Source organism: Saccopteryx bilineata, chromosome 5, assembly GCF_036850765.1.
Source record: "Saccopteryx bilineata isolate mSacBil1 chromosome 5, mSacBil1_pri_phased_curated, whole genome shotgun sequence".
NCBI lineage: Eukaryota > Metazoa > Chordata > Mammalia > Chiroptera > Emballonuridae > Saccopteryx > Saccopteryx bilineata.
In genome coordinates, this window is record NC_089494.1 from 45,450,195 (window position 1) to 45,469,541 (window position 19,347).

Below are 19,347 nucleotides of genomic sequence, written 5' to 3' on the forward strand. Positions count from 1 at the left end.
ATGCTTCTGTTTTTCTGATCCAGAGGGGAAGAATCCACATCAAATTAGACCAGCTTTCTTTTCAACAAGCTCAGTAACAGCGTAGGTGGGTATTCTGACCCTCTACCCCTCCTCATGCTCCCAGCCCCGCCCCGCCCCACTGGAACTGCTAGCAGATGTTTCCTGAGTCTTTCCTCTTCAAGGCCCAATTCTCGGACTTTCTGGTCTCTATTAACAAACTTCATTTCTTTCATCCACTTATCTCTGATTGCTTTGCACTCCCAGCCCACACAGGGTCAAGAATGCTGTCATCTCTCAGCCCTCTGCCTAGTCCCCCGCAACTGCAGCGAAGGAGAAAAGCGACAGCTGGGGCCTGAACCGGAGCAGCCCTCTGCTTAGCTGCCGCAGCCAGTCCTGGGACTGGCTGTTTTCTCACACGTGCTCCCTCTGCTCCTGAGACACTGCTCGTAACGCTGGAGATGATGACAGGGTCTGTTCATGGCACACAACCTGTTCTTAATGAAAAAGGTTATATCAACTGAATCCACTTCTAACTGATGTTTCAAAAAAAACGAGAAGACAAGAGTGCCAGAGCCTTCGGCTCTTGATTTTTCATCTCCTTTAACTACTGGTCAGGCTGTCTTCAATACTGGCTGCCATAGGGACAATATAAATAAACCCAACTACTTTTTTATTTACTGTTTATCTTTCCAACAGAATTTTTCCTCATTCAAAACAATTAGTCAAATGGTAATGTCATATTTCTATTGTTAACTTTTTATAATTTATACTGTTAAGTGTATTTTATTTATATTGTAATTTATACTGTTAAGTTTTCTACTCAAACTTTATAATTGTTTATTGGATAAACGTCCTTGGATAGGAAAATGATAACTGCCACTCTTTCCCCCTTCTTCAAAGTTTACCAGTCCTCTGCATACTTTGCCCTCATCCCATACCAGAAGGAAGAAAAGTATAATCTCAATAGTGTTTTGCACACCTAAGGTGCTTTGTGAAACGCCCCCGGGCAGCCAGGAAGGCGGGATGCTCTGCAGTTCAGGGGTCAGACCTGGATTGGAAGCCCTGGCCCTGCCACTAGGTAGCAGTGTGGCAGCTTGGGCAACTTCCTGAGCCTTTCCACGGCTCTATACAAAGGAAATCATAAAGCTTTCACATAGAGAAGATAAGAAGGTTTGTGAGAATGAATTTCAAGTGCCTAGAAGAGCAGGCATGTAACAGTCAATAAAAAGTAGTTATATTTGCAATGGCCCCAAGAGCTAGATTTGGGGTCTCTGACAAAAAAGAAAAAGAATAACTATAATCATGTTCGGTTTCAGTTTAGCTGAAACTGGACTCACATACAAGGTCGTCATCGCAGGTGGACAAGCTATTCATCTAGCCTGGGCAGGAGAAATACTCCTGAACCTCACTTACTAACGTGGAAGGGCTGACGAGCTCTCCTCAGAGGCCTCATTCCAAGTGATGGGTTCCCCCGAGGCTATCCAAGCAAGCAGGCTTTCCCCTTGTGTCTATCTCATACATTCTAGGAAACGGAGAAATCAAGTTCAAAATCTCTATGCTTTTTAATCTAACATGCCCTGTAGGAAGCAGTATTTCAGGACAACAGATTATCCTGAGTACTTGAACACAGCATGTACACCAATATTAAACACCACCAGCAAAAATAACCAAATAAATAGCTAGCTATCCTTAAGGGGACAACCTACTACATAATAATAATGAAAGTCAAAGATTTTAAAACTTCATTCCACCTAATATTTCACAAAGAGATCAGGAAAATAAAACATTTAGTAACAAGAAATCATCTTACTGAGCTTAAACAAAGCACTAGTTTTATTAGTGTATAGTAATGTATAGATAATGGCATGGAAGAAAATATTTTTCTTTCCCTTACCTGTCTATTAGGATGTCATTTCTATTTTACCTACTGGACATTACATTTTTTTTCTGATTACTATAAAAATTGTCTTTTTAAAATGAAAAAAATGTCAGCAACTTGGCATGTATGCTCATTCGTCACTATCAAGGATTTTGGAAAAATAAAGATAAAAAGAAAAAAAATTGTCTCATTAATTTGGGCCTTGTAATTAGGACTCTTATATTTTACAATGAGCTAAGTTTACCTTTTTATTACTAAGCTAAGAATCACAAAAGAAATATTCAAATAAAATAAAAGAAACAAGTATGTTCAAAGAATTTCTACAACCTTTCTAGTTTTACTTATGAAGTCCTCTGTGTCACCTATTCTGTTCGGTTTTTTTTTTTTTTTTTGTATTTTTCTGAAGCTGGAAACGGGGAGAGACAGTCAGACAGACTCCCGCATGCGCCCGACCGGGATCCACCCGGCACGCCCACCAGGGGCAACGCTCTGCCCACCAGGGGGGCGACACTCTGCCCCTCGGGCGGGGGGGGGGGGGTCGCTCTGTTGCGACCAGAGCCACTCTAGCGCCTGGGGCAGAGGCCAAGGAGCCATCCCCAGCGCCCGGGCCATCTTTGCTCCAGTGGAGCCTCAGCTGCGGGAGGGGAAGAGAGAGACAGAGAGGAAGGAGAGGGGGAAGGGTGGAGAAGCAGATGGGCGCTTCTCCTGTGTGCCCTGGCCGGAAATCAAACCCGGGACTTCTGCACGCCAGGCCGACGCTCTACCACTGAGCCAAACGGCCAGGGTTGTGTCACCTATTCTGGACAAACTTGTCTCAATGCTCTCTAAACACACATAGTATTTCCTTACCTTCCCGTCTCTGCCCATACTAGTCTATCTCTGTGATGCCCCTCCATCCTCCAACCCACATTCCTACCCTCTGAAATCCTACTGTTCTTTTGAAACCCAGTTCAAATGATAACTGCCCAATAGAACCTCTCCCAATTTTTTCTCATGCCAGAAATTCTCCTGCTCCTCAGCAGCCACAAAAAGTAGACATAAACAAAGCACTAACATGTGGTAAAAAGTCTTACGAAGGTTAATAGTAGTGTAAACAGCCAATGCTAACTACCTTAGTATCAGCTTCCAAAACCAAACGAATAGCTCTTGTATCTCAAATTTAACTTAGAGCACACAAGAAAATTTAGACAATGATTTATGCCAATATTGTATATTTTGCAAAGAATTACACTATATATATATATATGTGTGTAGCTATAAACACATACTGCACACAGACACATACACAATAAAGATATTGATGCACTGAAATATGTGAGTGTTCTTAAAAAGCAAACCAAAAACCAACAAAAAAAGTAAACTAATGTCCTAAATTCAAAGCTATAATACCTATTTCTGGGGAACAAAATCAAGTTTAATGTCTATAAGAGTGATTATAGAAGCTTGGGATTGATTACTCATTGTTTTATTTAGAAAAGGTTAGAATTGCTATTCACAGATCAGGAAACACTCATTATCTTAATTCTAAATTCAGAACTGTTCAAATGGCTAAACACCAGTAAAACAGTAAACTAACCATATAGAACTCGAACTCCATTATCGCTAGTGGAACATATATATTGAGAGGAATAGAAGGGCCACATCTAATGTTAAAATCCAGTATTCCAAGCTACTAAAAAAACTCAGAACACTGTAAATGTGTACAAAAAACATTTTGCTTAAATTTCACATCAGGGCCATTAACAGAGCCAGAAAGACTTATCAATAAAACCTAACAAGATCCTTCTCAATAACATGAATGGACCTGGATAACATTATACTGAGTGAAATAAGCAAATCAGAAAAAAACTAAGAACTATATGAACTCATACAGAGATGGGACATAAAAATGAGACTCAGAGACATGGACAACAATGTGATGGTAATGGGGGGTGGGATGGGGGATGAGGAGGGAGCGAGGAAGGAGAGAGAGGGAGTGGGGGGAGGGGAGGGGCACAAAGAAAACCAGATAGAAGGTGACGGAAGACAATTTGACTTTGGGTGAGGGGTGTGCAACATAATCAAATGTCAAAATAATCTGGAGATGTTTTCTCTGAACATATGTACCCTGATTTATCAATGTCACCACATAAAAATTAATAAATTAAAAAAAAAACCTAACAAGAAAAACTGGAGCTCAAACAGTCCATGAGATTCATGATCTCAAACCTCAATGTTCAACAGTGGTCCCTGAAGCCCGATAAAAAGGAAAGTGGGGTTTAAATGTGAAACAGCCTGAATCACGACCACATTGAGGGCCAATGGGGAGAAGGAGAGGTGGGCGTCGTTTCCAGCACAGCAGCTGACTACCCTTCCAGGCCACTGGGGAGGTTCTGTACCTCTTCCTCTCCACCCCCTAACGGCACAAGCTTCCTCGGCAGTGTCTGTGTTAACCTGACTTCCCTTTCAGTGGCAGAGGCACTAACAGCTAAATCTGCAGGCAACCTCTGGCTTGTTATCTTGCAGTGCAATAGGACAAAACTAGTTCACTAGTTAAGATCATCTTTCAAAGGCCTTTTAGATAACTTCCAAAACATTTTGAGTCGTACCTGAGGCGAACCCATCTTACACATTACTCCAGAGTTAACAGTGAGTTAGCTTATAAACAAAAGCACAATTTTTAAAAACATGGCCCCTTTTTAGACAAAATTCTTCTTTTCTTTGAGGACCATTGGTTTCGGCTAAAGATTTTAGAAGTCAAAGATGCTTATTCAGAGACAGTTGTTATTTCATCTAACAGATTTTATTAAGAGCCTATTAAGTGTAAGTTACCACTAAATTCAGTATAACATAGTAGATACACAGATAAAAGCTATATTCACATTTAGTGAGGCAGAATGATAATAAATTAAAAACAAATATATAATAGTACCAGATACTAGTAAGTACTAGGAAAACAAACTAAACAAACCCTGAGAATGAGTCTAAATGTGATTTTAGGGTACGGGTGTTCCTTTTAGAAAGGCAGGCAGCGAAGTCAAGGCAACTTATAGCCATGAGCTGAAACCATAGGAAAATCTCAAGATGTAGTAGAGAGAACAGTGAGTGCTGAGGCTCAAAGAGATTGGCCTGTTCCAGGAACAGAAAACCGGTCCATGTAGCTGGGACGCAGTAAGAATGGGGCAATGTGGTAGCAGATGAGCATAGAGATGCAAGCCAGAGCCAGATTATGTGGGGGTTTAGATGCCTCAGGAAAATGTAGACTTTATTCCATGTATAGTAGAAAGCCACTGGAAAGATTTAAGCAAGAAAGGGATTCATGTTTTTAAAAGATAACTGTGGCATTGGTATAAATGAAAGACTGTTCCATACAAATGGATGCTTAGTAAGAATAATTTGATGGATATTTGGGGTAGTCAAACATAGCTTACTTGCTTTAACTTGAAATTAAATACCAGATGGCTAAAAGTACTAATCCCTATCTCCTACCCAAGATAAAAAGGAAGGTGCCAACTGACTTCAAAATCTCTATTCTGCTACCAACTGGCCTCTAAAAAAGTACAGCAGCCCCACCGTATTCACTAGGAATACACTCCCAGACGCCCAGTGGATGCCTAAGACCACCAATAGTACTGAACCGTGTATGTACAATATTTTTTCCTAAAGATACACAGCTGTAAACAAGTTTAACTTATAAATTAGGCACTGTAAGAGATTCTCAATAACAATCGAAAAGAACAATTATAATATACTGTAACAAAAGTTGTGTAAATGTGGTCTTTCTCTCTATAGTAATTTTTGTACCTTTCAGCCTAAACCTACTCCTGCATCTGTGTAAACGTCCCTTACTTGCAGTAAATGGCTTGGTGTCTTACATACAGGCTCCATGGTTTCTGGCACAACACTCTGCCATCAGTAGAAACATTTTCTACTCGTGTCTTCCCCCCACAAACTGAATGCCTTTTCCATCTTATCTCAGCACTTATCACACACCGTGGCCATAACTTTTACAGCTTAAGGTACAACAGCAAAATTAACACAAATTTCTTTTTCCTCCCCTCCCCCACCCCAGTTTCACGGACTGAAAATGTTCTGACTGTATATCTTAGTAACATCAGCATATGATTTTCTTTCTTTCCTCATTATGTCAAGAACTTTCACCTTTTCCCTGCAGGAAGCACTTCCCAGCTTCTCTTTGGCATATTCAAAATGCCAGCCATCACTCCTCCAGCACTTTGAGCCCTTATTAAGTAAAATAAGGATTACTTGAACAAAATCACTGCAATACTGTCACAGTCAAGCTGGTAACCTAGCTGGCTACTGAGTGACTAACAGGCAGACAGCACACACAGCATGGACACACTGGGTAGCGGGATGTTATACGTCCCAGGCGAGACAGAGCAAGATTTCATCATGCTGCTCAGAATGGTGAAGAATTTAAAACTTATGTTTATTTCTGGAACTTTCCATTTAATATTTCAGACTACAGTTGACTGTGGGTAACTGAAACCATGGAAAGCGAAACCATGGCTGGGGGAGAGGAGACTACTGCACTCAATCCAAATTAAGGAACAGCAGTTCTGAAACTATCCTATGGTTCTGAGAGCCCCAGAAGAACACACTTCTCTGGCTCAGCCCCCACCTTTCCTCGGGCAGGTCTCCCATCAGACGAACAGCCTCAGCCATGACCCCCTAAGAGAGGCTTTAATTAGGGTCTCCATACTCTGTACCTACTAAATCGTAATTTCCCTCAGACAGTTAACATAAATTAAATTTTAGCTCCTCTAAAAAATTTGATGATTAATGATATAAATAAGATTATAAAATAGTTTAAGCAATAGTTTCATATTTGTAAAAAAAACTGTTCACAAATCATAAACTGATTAGACATCAATCATATCGTTGTTGTTTCTAAGAACTTCCTTAGTATTCTAGTTCAAATTACTATAAATACTTCAAGCAAAAAAATTCACTATTTTTTTTAAGATTCTACAGTTCATATTTTTCATTAGTTTATGGGACCATTCTTTTTTTTTTAGTTTGTAGTACTAAAGCAAACATTACTGGCATAAGAAAAATATAATACATAATCATACCTCCACTTTAATTCTCTTCGGGGATAATTCATCTCTTTCTCCACATTTTGACCTAAGGGGAATTGGGAGAGAGAGAAAAACTTGAGGAAAGAAGTTTTAGTCTAAAGGCATCTCTATCTATAAACTTCCACCGAAACATATCATATATCCCTGAAACCCTGGACAACAGAAATAAGACAAATGAATACTAAAATAATGCAAACTAGACTTTTCATCATTTCTAAATTACACTAAAAATATGCAGACACAATTATATTATACATTTAAAAGACCACTACCCAGAACTCCCCACACAGAAAGTACTCATTAAGTATGTAATTATTATCACATAATGAAAAAATAAGTCAAGGAGGATTGTAGTCCATAATATCCCTTTATGGATCAGTAAAAACAATTTAGGACAAAATGACAATGGCCATTTAAGATGAATACTTGAAGTTACATAAGATTAAAATGCGGCCCTGGCTGGTTGGCTCAGTGGTAGAGCATCGGCCTGGCATGCAGGAGTCCTGGGTTCAATTCCCGGCCAGGGCATACAGGAGAAGCGCCCATCTGCTTCTCCACCCCTGCCCCTCTCCTTCCTCTCTGTCTCTCTCTTCCCCTCCTGCAGCCAAGGCTCCATTGGAGCAAAGTTGGCCCGGGCGCTGAGGATGGCTCTGTGGCCTCTGCCTCAGGTGCTAGAATGGCTCTGGTTGCAACAGAGCGACGCCCCAGATGGGCAGAGCATCGCCCCCTGGTGGGCATGCCAGGTGGATCACGGTCGGGCGCATGCGGGAGTCTGTCTGCCTTCCCCTTTCCAACTTCAGAAAAATACAAAAAAAAAAAAAAAAAAAGATTAAAATGCATTTTTGCTACCTACAGAAATTAGAGATGCATTTCCCCTTGACTAGAGATCCCTTTGCTGGGAATCTAGCCCACAGAGGTGCCAACCCACACATGAACTACTACTGCCAATTAAACTATGACGAGCCATGAATTATAAATTACTCCAACATAAAACATGTGAAAAAAGTATATCTCAGAATCAACAAAGTAAGATATAATGTTTTTTGTTGTGGTATTATTTATAATGAAAAAGACTAGAAACAACTCAAGTATCCATCAATAGGGGAGTAGTTAAATGAATCATGGCACATCAATGTAATGCTATGCAGCTGTAATAAAATAACTAGAACGATATATACGTAGTAGTATTTATGGCAAGATCTCTAAGACATGTTAAAATAAAGGCAAAATACAGAATGTAGACACATACATGCTACCTACTGTTTTTTTTTTTAAAGAAAGGTATAAATGAGAAACTATAGTTATATTTCTTTGCACGGGTACAAACAATGCAAGGATAATAAACTTTAAAAGCTATCCACCTCGAGGAGAGAAACAAGGTAAAATGAGGCAGAAATGAGAGCAACTTTTTGTACTACCTATTTACATAGCTTTGTCTTAGGAATTATGTAAAAGTGTTATGTATTTTAAAATATATTTAACTTAAGAAGGAAATAAAAAGGTAAATACTACAAGAAAGAGCTAAAATTTATATAAGTGGTTGCCCCCGGGTGCCGTATTGAGAAGGGGGGGGTAAAGGGTGGAGCAGGGGACTGCGGAGTGTCACTGTGAGCCTTGTGTACTATATGACTTCTCAAATCATGTACGTGTACTACTCTGAGTCAAGAAGATGATTTAAGTACAGCACTGAGAAGGAAAATTTATATAATGAGTCAAGAAAATGAAAAATCACTAAATCAGCTTTTGATTAGCCAACTCCCCCACCAAAGAAACTTGTAAATAATCCTGTAATATTGCTGTATATTCTTACCCTGTTCATTTAGTCTGCAGTTTTACTTGTCAGTTTGTAAATATGTGAGCTCCTCAGTAGGGTAAAATATGAAGTTGCTATGAGTTAGGAAAAATAACATCGATGACAGCAAATGCCTATTAAGTGTTGTTTTCAAACTTGAATTAAGCACATGAATCACCTAGGATGCTTGTGAAAGTCTGAATTTCAGGCTCTGTCACCAGAGATTGTGATATATTAGGGTGCTCAGGATGTGGCTTTTCAACACATGCTCAGTTAGTCTAATTCAAGTGGCCGTCTGCATTTACTCAGAGAAGCAGTGACACACACAGATGACTATGTGCTGGAAATCAGAGTCATGTGGAGCCAAGAGAACAAAATCAGAATGATCTTAGACCTGCAGACAATGCTTAGGGTTCAAGAGAGGAGAAGGTGAAGATTAATATGGTCTGTTTACATTAAATTTTAAAGCCATCACTTTTTTTAAAATTAAATTTTTTAAATTTCAAACACATGTTCTATATCTCACTTGTTAGTTAATTAAAGTATCTTCGAATATTCCCTTAAATACTGGTCAATGAAGTCTTTTTTTATGTATTCAGTTCATCTCATTAGAATGCAAACACCTTGCAAAAGGAACTAATTTGCTTCCTCAGAAGTTCAAATCCATGTAGTTAGTGATGTACAAATAAGTCTAAATCCTGACTACACCCCATCATCATACTCAAAACCAAAGCATCTACATGAAAGAATGTCTAAAACCCTACCAGAACAATGCTACAGTGCTAGGGAACTATTTTTTAAAAGAAAGATAAAAGAGAATTAAACAAAACAACAACAAAAAAACACTTTAGCGATAATGTTTTAAAAAGTCAGTTTAATTTTATAGAACTATAATCACACTTTTTCCAGAAATGCTTATTATACGGTATTGCCAAGCTCTACTTCTATCAAGCAATACAAAAGTGCTGCCAATTAGTTAAACTTACTTGGTAGTTCTGTAAGTGTATTTATAGGTGACTTCTCGAGAAATCTGCCTAGCCAGGGCAAAAAGTTCATCTCTTCTTGTCAGGAGGGCATTATCCTTCACACAGAGCTGAGCAGCTGCTTCATTAACAGTGAGCTGCATACCAAAATAAAATGTTACAAATTATAAGCATTTTTATTTCATCAATATATAAAATATTTTCCTTAAGACTATAAAAGTGTCATATCATTATATAATGGAATCGTAATTTATAAAAATCAGGATAGTCCTAATTGCTCCTAATGCCAAATTTCAAACAAAAATCAAGTCATCTACCATCCCTCAGAACTCGAACTAATCAAAATAGTCATCTTAGTTTTATTTATTGATATGCTTTATTTATTTTTGTTTAGCTATGAAAGTTTATGTAAAATAAGCAAAATAAAAATAAACAGTAGAAAATGTTCTGCATCTCATTTTTCTTATGAAAAACCAAGGGATTTGACTATGTGATAATATTTTCCTAACTGAAAAGTGAGTATACATGGCCTGACAAATTATTTTTCAATGTGAGCTGACATGAAAATACCTGAAAAAATAAAAATTATATGATTTTAGTTAAATATTTACCAACTCACTTAGTAAGATTGCAAAAGAGTGCTATAATGGAAAAGCAAGGTCTGAGAGTCACTGAGTCTCTAAAAGTCACCTAAGTCTACTTTTTCCTCTAAGAGTTAAATATTGCCAATACAGAGTTGTTAGCTGATCAAACACCCTGTCTTGAAGTTTAAAATAGCAAATGTTATCCAAAATTCAAAACCTGCAATTGTTTAATGAATAGAATTTTTTTTCACATAATTTTGTCAATTTAAATCAGGGGTCTCAAACTCAACTCAGCATGTGGGCCGCAGAGCAAGATCACAGCCGTTCGGCGGGCCGCACTAGGTCTACAAAAGGCAACTGTTATGCAACACTTTTCTCACTGCAGTTGAAAACAAAAAAAAAATCAGTACAACAAGCACAATCGTACATGCAGTTTACTCAGTGTCACAAAATGACCAGAAACTGTAGTTCGCATCACAACTGCTGTTAACTAAGCTAATAATATCTAGCTAGGATGTTAGAGAAATGAAAAATACAAGTAGGCCCCTAGGCTTACTTAATTTTATCCAAAATATTTTGAACTTCGTGGATTAGTCCGCGGGCCGCACAAAATTGTTTGGCGGGCCGCGAGTTTGAGACCCCTGATTTAAATAGATGTAGGGAACTGCCAAGAGTTATCATGTACCTTTAAAAGACGCACAAAACATACTCATTCAAGGCATGATTGATGGCAAAAGAGAATGGGATCTGATGGCAGACAGACCTGAGACGAGTCTTGCTCCATCATTTACCAACTATGCAATTTTGGTGTAAAACTCACAGTCTCAATTTTCTCAGTGCCCAACAGGGATAATATCACTACCTCAAAAGACTCAAACAAGAAGTAAATGAGGAGAGCCTGACTAGGCGGTGGTGCAGTGGATAGAGCGTCGGACTGGGATGTGGAGGACCCAGGTTTGAGACCCCGAGGTCACCAGTGGACTCATCTGGTTTGAGCAAGGCTCACCAGCTTGGACCCAAGGTCACTGGCTTGAGCAAGGGGTCACTCAGTCAGCTGTAGCCACCCCCCCACTCCCTACCCCCGTCGAGGCACATATGAGAAAGCAATCAATGAACAACTAAGGGGCCGCAACAAAGAATTGATGCTTCTCATCTCTCTCCCTTCCTGTCTTTCTGTCCCTATCTGTCCCTCTCTCTAATTCTCTCTGTCTCTGTCACAAAAAAAGAAGTAAATGAGGAAATACTCCTAGCACCAAGTTGTTGTTAGTGTTCTTGTTCTTTTATAAGAAATCAGGCATTTACTGTTTCTCCCTATTCAGGCATCCCACTTTATTAACAATAATTTTTCTTAAATTAAAAAAATACAGAAAAGGCCTTGGCCAGCTAGGTCAGTGGTAGAGCGTAGGCCCAGTGTGTGGAAATCCTGGGTTCGATTCCCGGCCAGGGCACACAGGAGAGGTGGCCATCTGCTTCTCCATCCTTCCCCTACTCTTTTCTATCTCTCCTCCCTTCCTGCAGCCAAGGCTCCATTGGAGCAAAGTTGCCCGGGTGCTGATAATGGTTCTACGGCCTCTGCCTCAGGCACCAAAATGTCTCCGGTGGCTATGGAGCAATGCCCTAGATGAGCAGACCATCTCCCCCTGGTGGGCATGCTGGGTGGATCCGGGTCAGGCATATGTGGGAGCCTCTCTGTCTCCCCACTTTTCACTTCAGAAAAACACACAAACAAAAAAATACAGAGGCAAAAAAAAAAAGACAAATACAACATGCAATCCTTCCATCCAAACTGACTTAATACTTCAGTGCCTATGTGTCCAATATTTCTCCATGTACATATACATTTACAGTCTCCTTTTTTCACTTATGTATGCTGTATACTTTTATCATGTATTAGAGCAGAGACTTGGCTTGTTTACATCAGCATTTGGCATGGATTATATGATCAATAAATATCTGTGAGAAAAACTTGGGGTAGTTTAATGTCCAGAGTGAGGTTGATTTAAATATACTGACTGATAACGTTTCAGAAGTACCAGCTTATACACAACTACAGAAAATAACTTTTCAACATAAACTGAAAACAATGTTCTAGAATTCCTTCCATCATCCCACCAGAAACCAAGAAAAACAAACATAACACATTCTTTGTTTCTGAATTCAGGCTCCACCAAACCAAAAAGGTGGACTGAACTCTCCAGACCCTCAGGGAGCTTTCTGGTATAAAATTAAGGCTGGAGAAATAACTATAGCTCACCCTAACTTGTAGGAAGAAGCCAATCACCAAACTTCCCCATCAAAAATGCATTTTATGTTAATGTTTTCTAAATTACATGCTCCCAGTCACTAATAATTAAACCAACTATTATATTTTTAAAATGACGCAAATACTCCAAAACAGTAGCTGCTCATTGTGCCACCATGCTAGTTTTTAAAAAATTCTAAGTTTCTAATTTTGTTAAAAGTATAAAATAAGATAGTCTCCCTAAGTGGTTTACTTACTCCTCCACTTCCTCTTTTCGGGGCCCAAAATAGCAAAATTCCATTCATAGCTTCATGTAAAAAATTTCTCAAAGTTAGCTTTCTATCCTAACTAGACTTAAAAACTCTCTTTATTGGTAGTTAAAATTATAACCTTTAACAATCAAATGATTGCAACTTGAGGTTCAGTGTTGTTAGCATATACATACTATGTGAGTTCTATGTGTCAGAAAGGCTCAAAAACAACCAAGACTTTCATTCCCAGCACAGGGAGGGCTAGGTATCATGACTGGCCCTTCTCAAAGATAACAATGAAAACTTCTAGGCAAAATAGAAGGGAAAAACATTATCTTAAATACATCAACAATCAACGAACCAACAAAACAGTAAGGACCTATTTAAGTCAAAGTGAATGAAGACAGTAACTCAAAGGAGTACATTAAGGGTAATTGCTAAACCAGATGAATCTGAGCTTCAACCTTCACACTTCATGGGGCTGGTGAGAACGGAAGGAGAGTCATGAGAGGAAAAGTGAGTGTGAGGTTCAAGTAGTGAGAAGAAACACCCAGGATCCACGAAAGATGAGGAGTCTAAGACCTCTTCGCCTCAAAACTGAAATCCCAAAGCACTATACAAACAATGTAAGGCTGACTTAGAAATACACCTGTACCCTCAGGGGCAATGCAAGGGAAATTACCCGTCTTGAGTCTTGTGAGAGAGAACAGAAGATATTTTCTTGGGGTTTCACAACCTTAAATCAGCCCTCATATATTTTCAGCCCTAACTCACACTAGGTAGGCTGAGATTTTATTTTCACAGGTTCCCAGAGTAGTAGTGTGCAGAGGACAGGTGCCTGGTAGAAGCAAAAGCAAAAGCAAATAGCCTCTAGTCTAGGAGATCTATTTCACTGCCTAGGCCTCAAAACATTCCCCCAGTTCAAAAACAAAAAAAGAGAGTTCATAACATCCAATAAAGCAAAGCATCAAAAATAAAAACCAGCAGAAACAGCAGATTAAAGAATCAAAGACTTCATTTAAAGAAATAAAAGAAAATACAACTAGAGTAATATAGTAAAAAAAAAAAACCACCAGCAAAAGGAGAGAAGAAACTGGGCAGACGCAAACAGATTTCAAAAACAGGCAATAGTCAGATAATCACTGACATCTAAGCACAACAAAAAGAGCCAAAAGCCAAGGAAATGTTATCTCCAATTACTAAGACAAAATAACGGACAATATAGAATTTAATATCCAGAATAAATATCAATTTAGAATCAGGGCAAAAAGAAAAAAAAAGAATCAGGGCAAAATAAAGATATTTTCTAGTGGGGTGGGGAAGGACAGAATTTCCCATCAGTACACCATCATTAAGAAAATTCTACACTGCTGAGGTCCCCGGTTCAAAACCCTGGGCTTGCCTGGTCAAGGCACATATGGGAGTTGATGCTTCCAGCTCCTCCCCCCCTTCTCTCTCTCTGTCTCTCCTCTCTCTCTCTCTCTCTCTCTCTCTCTCTCTCTGTCTCTCCCTCTTCTCTCTAAAATGAATAAATAAAAATAAATAAAAATAAAAATTTAAAAGAAAATTCTACACGATGCACTTCAGGCTAAAGTAAACTTATTCCAGATGGTCACTTTGACATATAGAGTTGGAAACACAATACAAATTAACAGATATAAGTTCAAAATATTAGTAAATATAATAAATGTAAATGAACCAAATATTCTAGATAACAGACACAGAATGTAAGACTGGATTTTTAAAAAATCCAGCTATTGGTATTTATAAGAGATGTATCTAAAACATGGACTAGGAAAGACTGAAAAGGATAGAAAAAAGATCAAACAAGCTATATATATTACTAACAAAAAGGAAGCATATGTATATAATGAATATAAAAAATAGGTTTTTAAAACAAAATGCATTATTAAATATTAATAAGGTTTACTGCAGAATACAAAGAGAAACAGACAATTCTACAATCACAGCAGGGGATTTTAATGCACAACTCTGTTACTGATAGAGCAAGTAAAAAAAAAAGTAAGACTAGAAAATTTGAATAACAGTTAATAAGCTTGTAAAAATAGACACATACAGAACAGTCAGTCTACCACAACTGCAGAAACATAAAAAACACTCATTATATACTGAGCCATAATTAAAATTTCAACTAATTTTAAAGGGTTGGCAACATGCAAACCATGTTCTCTAACTACAATGCAATTCAGTTAGAAATTAATTAGAAAAAAATAATTAAGGAAAAATATCCTCATATTTGAAGAATGAAAAACACTTCTAAATAATTCATGGGTCAGAAAATAAATTACAAATAGAGAAATAATCAGAATTGAGAAATAATAAGATAAGTTTGTATCAAAACTTTTAATTTTAATTCAATACATAATGGGAATTTAAAGCCTTAATTGCATATATTAGAAAAGAAGAGCTGGACATTAATGAATTAAGCACCCAACTTAAATTAGAAAATAAACAATTAAATAAACTGTAAGTAAATAGAACGAACACACACACACAGCACAACTAACAATGTCAACTATGGCTGACCTGCGGTGGCACAGTGGATAAAGCATTGACCTGGAATGCTCAGGTCACCAGTTCAAAACCTCGGGTTAGCCTAGTCAAGGCACATACAAGAAGCAACTACAAATTGATGCTTCCTGTTTGTTCCCTGTTGCCTTTCTCTCGCTCTCCCTTCCTACTCTTTCTTAAATGAATAAATAAAATCTTAAAAAGAAAAAAAAATAAACTAAGCCAAAAGTTGTTCCATCAAAAAGATTAGGAGTTGGAAAGCTTTTTTTCAGTAAAAGGTCAGATAGAAAATATTTTGGCTCTATATAGGCCAAATAGTGTATGTTACAACTACTGAACTCTGACATCACAGCTCAAAAGCAGTCACAGACATAAACAAATAGGTATGGCTGTGTTCCAATGAGAGCGTATCTGCCAAATCAGGAGGTGGGCCCTACTTGGCTCACAGGCTCTAGTCCGCAGCTCCCTGAAAAGATTAATAAAACTGACAAAGCTCTGGCAAGATTGATCTGGGGAGGGGGGAGATTTAAATGTACAAATACAGTAATATTAGGACTTAAAGACTACAAACAACTTTATGCCAGTGAGTTTAAAAACTTAGATGAAATGAATACAGTCCTAGAAAAATGTAACTTACCAAAAATAACTCACAGAGACTATCCTAAAAGTCCTATAATTCATTTTTTAAAATGATCTAAAGGAAATGGCCAACATTTGTTTTTAAGTATTAGATGCTGAAATCTATCCATTCTCAGCTGAGTGTTCAAAATAAAGCATCATAACTTACTAATGAATGTGTTCAGGTCTATGGGTTTCCCAGATTCAGCATTCCTTTCCAAATCACAGTTGTTGAACTTGGCAACACTCAGCCTTGATTGCTCAACATTACAATGAAAACTGACTTAAACTTGGCGTCATCATCCTTGTCTTGATACTGTCCTTAGACTCCCAACTCCTGTACAGGTTCCACTCGGTCTACAACTTAACCCATCGACTCTGTCTACATGCCCCTCTGCCCCTTTCTATCTTTGAGTTCCAGAGTTCTTTGGCTGGAAGTTGCTACCCCTGACAGATACTCTATAATGCCAAGTTGTCTACTTACTTATATTTCTGAATATTACAAGGGCCCACATTCTTTATCATCTTACTATTTTCAACTTGTAGTTTACCGCTCACCATCCACACTGATTTGAGACTGACACACACTGCTTGTTTAGTTTACCACATACTCTGCTAACACATCTTTAGATAGAACACTGCCTTCCTGGACCTCTTTCTAGTCTTGCTTCTGGGTTTGTGCCTTAGCACCAGCCCTCCACCAACAATTAGTGTGGTTCTAAGCCTCAGCTCCTCACACTATCTTCATGGTTTTCTTTAAACCAGGCCAAACCTAGCCAGTTCCTAAACCAGCACTGATTCTTTAGCTTATAAAAAAGTATTTTATAACAATAATTCATTCCATAATTGTGAGTTGAACGAAATCTTTTCAGATGTAGATAATCTCTAATTTTCATCCACCTGTTACTGATGTACAGCTCTGCCTTGAAAGATGAAAAGAACACTGTCCACAGGCTTTAAATGAAAAAAAAAACACAAACAAACCAAAAAACCCTCTCATAAATACTACCAACAGTGAATTAATAATAAGTCATAAATTTCCTTATTTGGAAATTGAGGATAAACCAGTGACATTTGTTAATCTGAGGAATTTAGAAAAACTCAAAAATCTTTCTCTCATTTTAGCCTGACCTGTGGTGGCTCAGTGGATAAAGTATTGACCTGGAATGCTAAGGTCACCTGTTCAAAACCCCGGGCTTGCCTGGTCAGGACACATATGGGAGTTGATGCTTCCTGCTCCTCCCTACTCTCTCTGTCTCCTCTTTAAAAATGAATAAAATCTTTTAAAAAAAAAAATCTTTCTCTCATTTTAAATAAGTGAAAAAAATGTGAATTATCATAATACGTAAAAGGTACACTTAATAGTACTTCATTTCTCTTAATTCTCTCAATATTTCATAACTTCCACCAAGGTTTTGAATGGTTACTACTTCAAAAAAAAATCCTAATTTATAAACTTCTATCTGGAATTCTATTATTGGATCAGATTCACAAACTTGAGTTACAAATAACAAGTGGTATAAGTTAAGTTTCAAAAACACAAGCCACATTTTCCAAAGTCCTTACCCCCACATCTCAGCCTACTAGCATTCATTTTAAGTGTTTCCTTATTTTGGGAAAACCATGATGGTTTCGTTACTTAAATACCATCTGTACCTATTTACCCAAAGAAGCAGAGAGCCCCTTAGCAAAAGGCAAGTGTAAAATAATTTTTTAGATTTTTTAAAGGTAGGTTATAATTTTTTTAAAAAAGTGAAGTTGATTTGGTTTATTAAAGTCATCTCTTTAACATACTTTTGCTTTGATAAAAATACAGGTCTTTTAACTATGTGTTTCATTTGCTATGTTTCAAAATTATAAGCTGAATAAAAAGCATGTAATAAAATTGTCAACATGTTATACCCTTTGTTTTCTATTACTGACAACCATAATAGCCTTTTAGTAGATTCTTTTAGGGTTCATAGGTAGTGGAAGTATCCAAGTGTATCTAAATTATAACATTAAGTGTATTTTCTAGTTCCACTCACAAGCTCTCCTGAGTCAGTTATTGTGTGGTAACAATAATACATAATAACAATTGCAAAAAGAATATTCCCAAAATAGATCAAATCACAGATTCACTGTAAGTAATTTTGCTAACCAATTCTCTGATCTTAAGCTCAAGTATACTCATATCTAAAATAATTTATTTAAAAAGATCAAATCGTAAAATTGCTGCAAACATGATTAACATACAAATATAGCCAGTGAGAGCAATATTTTAAAAAGTGAAAAAATATTCATTTATAATTACATCCCTTTTATATCTTATATATTTATATATCCAATATAAACAACATACATTTACATGTACATATATTATAGACATTTAACATATATGTTATTTAACACATATATAATAGAATATAACATATATATAACATGACATTTAACATATGCATATATAAATATATAAAATACAAAGCATATGACCTAACAAGTAATGTGCACAACCTACATGATTAAAAAATCACTGAGGAATATAAAATATCTAAATAACTAAATGCACACACTGTATGGGAGTTTTCATTATTGTGTCAATTTTTTTTTCACAAATTAAGCTATACTTTTAAGCATTTCTAATGAAAATACCAGCATAAATTTTAGGGAAATCTGATAAATGCATTAAAAATTTTCATTTGGAAGGAGAAATACATAGGATTACCTAAAAACAGAAGCTTTAAAACAAGGCTATTGAAGGGGTGCCAGACTTGACAGACATCAAACTATATTATTTAGCTAAAGTTAAATTAAAATAACTCTATACTGGTGAAGGGCTAGAGAATCATACTATTGGATTCCTACAATGCATAAAATTAAACTTCCACATGGCAAACCATCTGATGGTCAAAGGACAAATGAGAATCTGGAAAAATGTTTACAATATAAGACAAAAGGTTAATATCTTTCAAATATAAAATGTTTTTACCAATCAATTTTTTAAAGGTAAGACAATGTGAACATTAAAGACTGTAAACATAAAACTGATTATCTGTTAAACATATGAAAAGATATTTATCACCACTAAGCAAAGTGAATTTGAGCAATGAAAAATTTTCCCTCTACTACACTGGCAAAGATGAAAAATAATAATAAATAGTCAATAATATTGTAATAACTATGCATAGTGCCAGGTAGACATTGGAAATATTGGGAGGAACACTTTGTAAAGCATATGATCATCTAACTATTATGCTTTACACATGGAACTAATACAAAATACCAAATGTAAACTCGTAAACTCTAAATTTTTTTTAATTAAAACAAGAATGGTAAACACATTATTTGCAAAAGCATGGAGAAATGGGCAGTCATATAAGAACCGTGGAAATGTAAACTGCTGCAG

At 37.1% G+C, this 19,347-nt stretch overlaps 1 protein-coding gene across 4 annotated transcripts in view; it reads right to left on the reverse strand.

Moving 5' to 3' along the window:
* Positions 1-19,347, reverse strand: part of NAB1 (NGFI-A binding protein 1) — a 50,276-nt gene that overhangs the window by 17,277 nt on the left and 13,652 nt on the right. For all 4 annotated transcript variants that reach the window (XM_066233138.1, XM_066233139.1, XM_066233137.1 and 1 more), the window contains exons 3-4: positions 9,739-9,872; positions 6,955-7,006 (exon numbers count right to left, since the gene is read on the reverse strand). In XM_066233138.1, the coding sequence (XP_066089235.1) occupies positions 6,955-7,006; positions 9,739-9,872 (186 nt within the window). The remainder of the gene's footprint in view (positions 1-6,954; positions 7,007-9,738; positions 9,873-19,347) is intronic.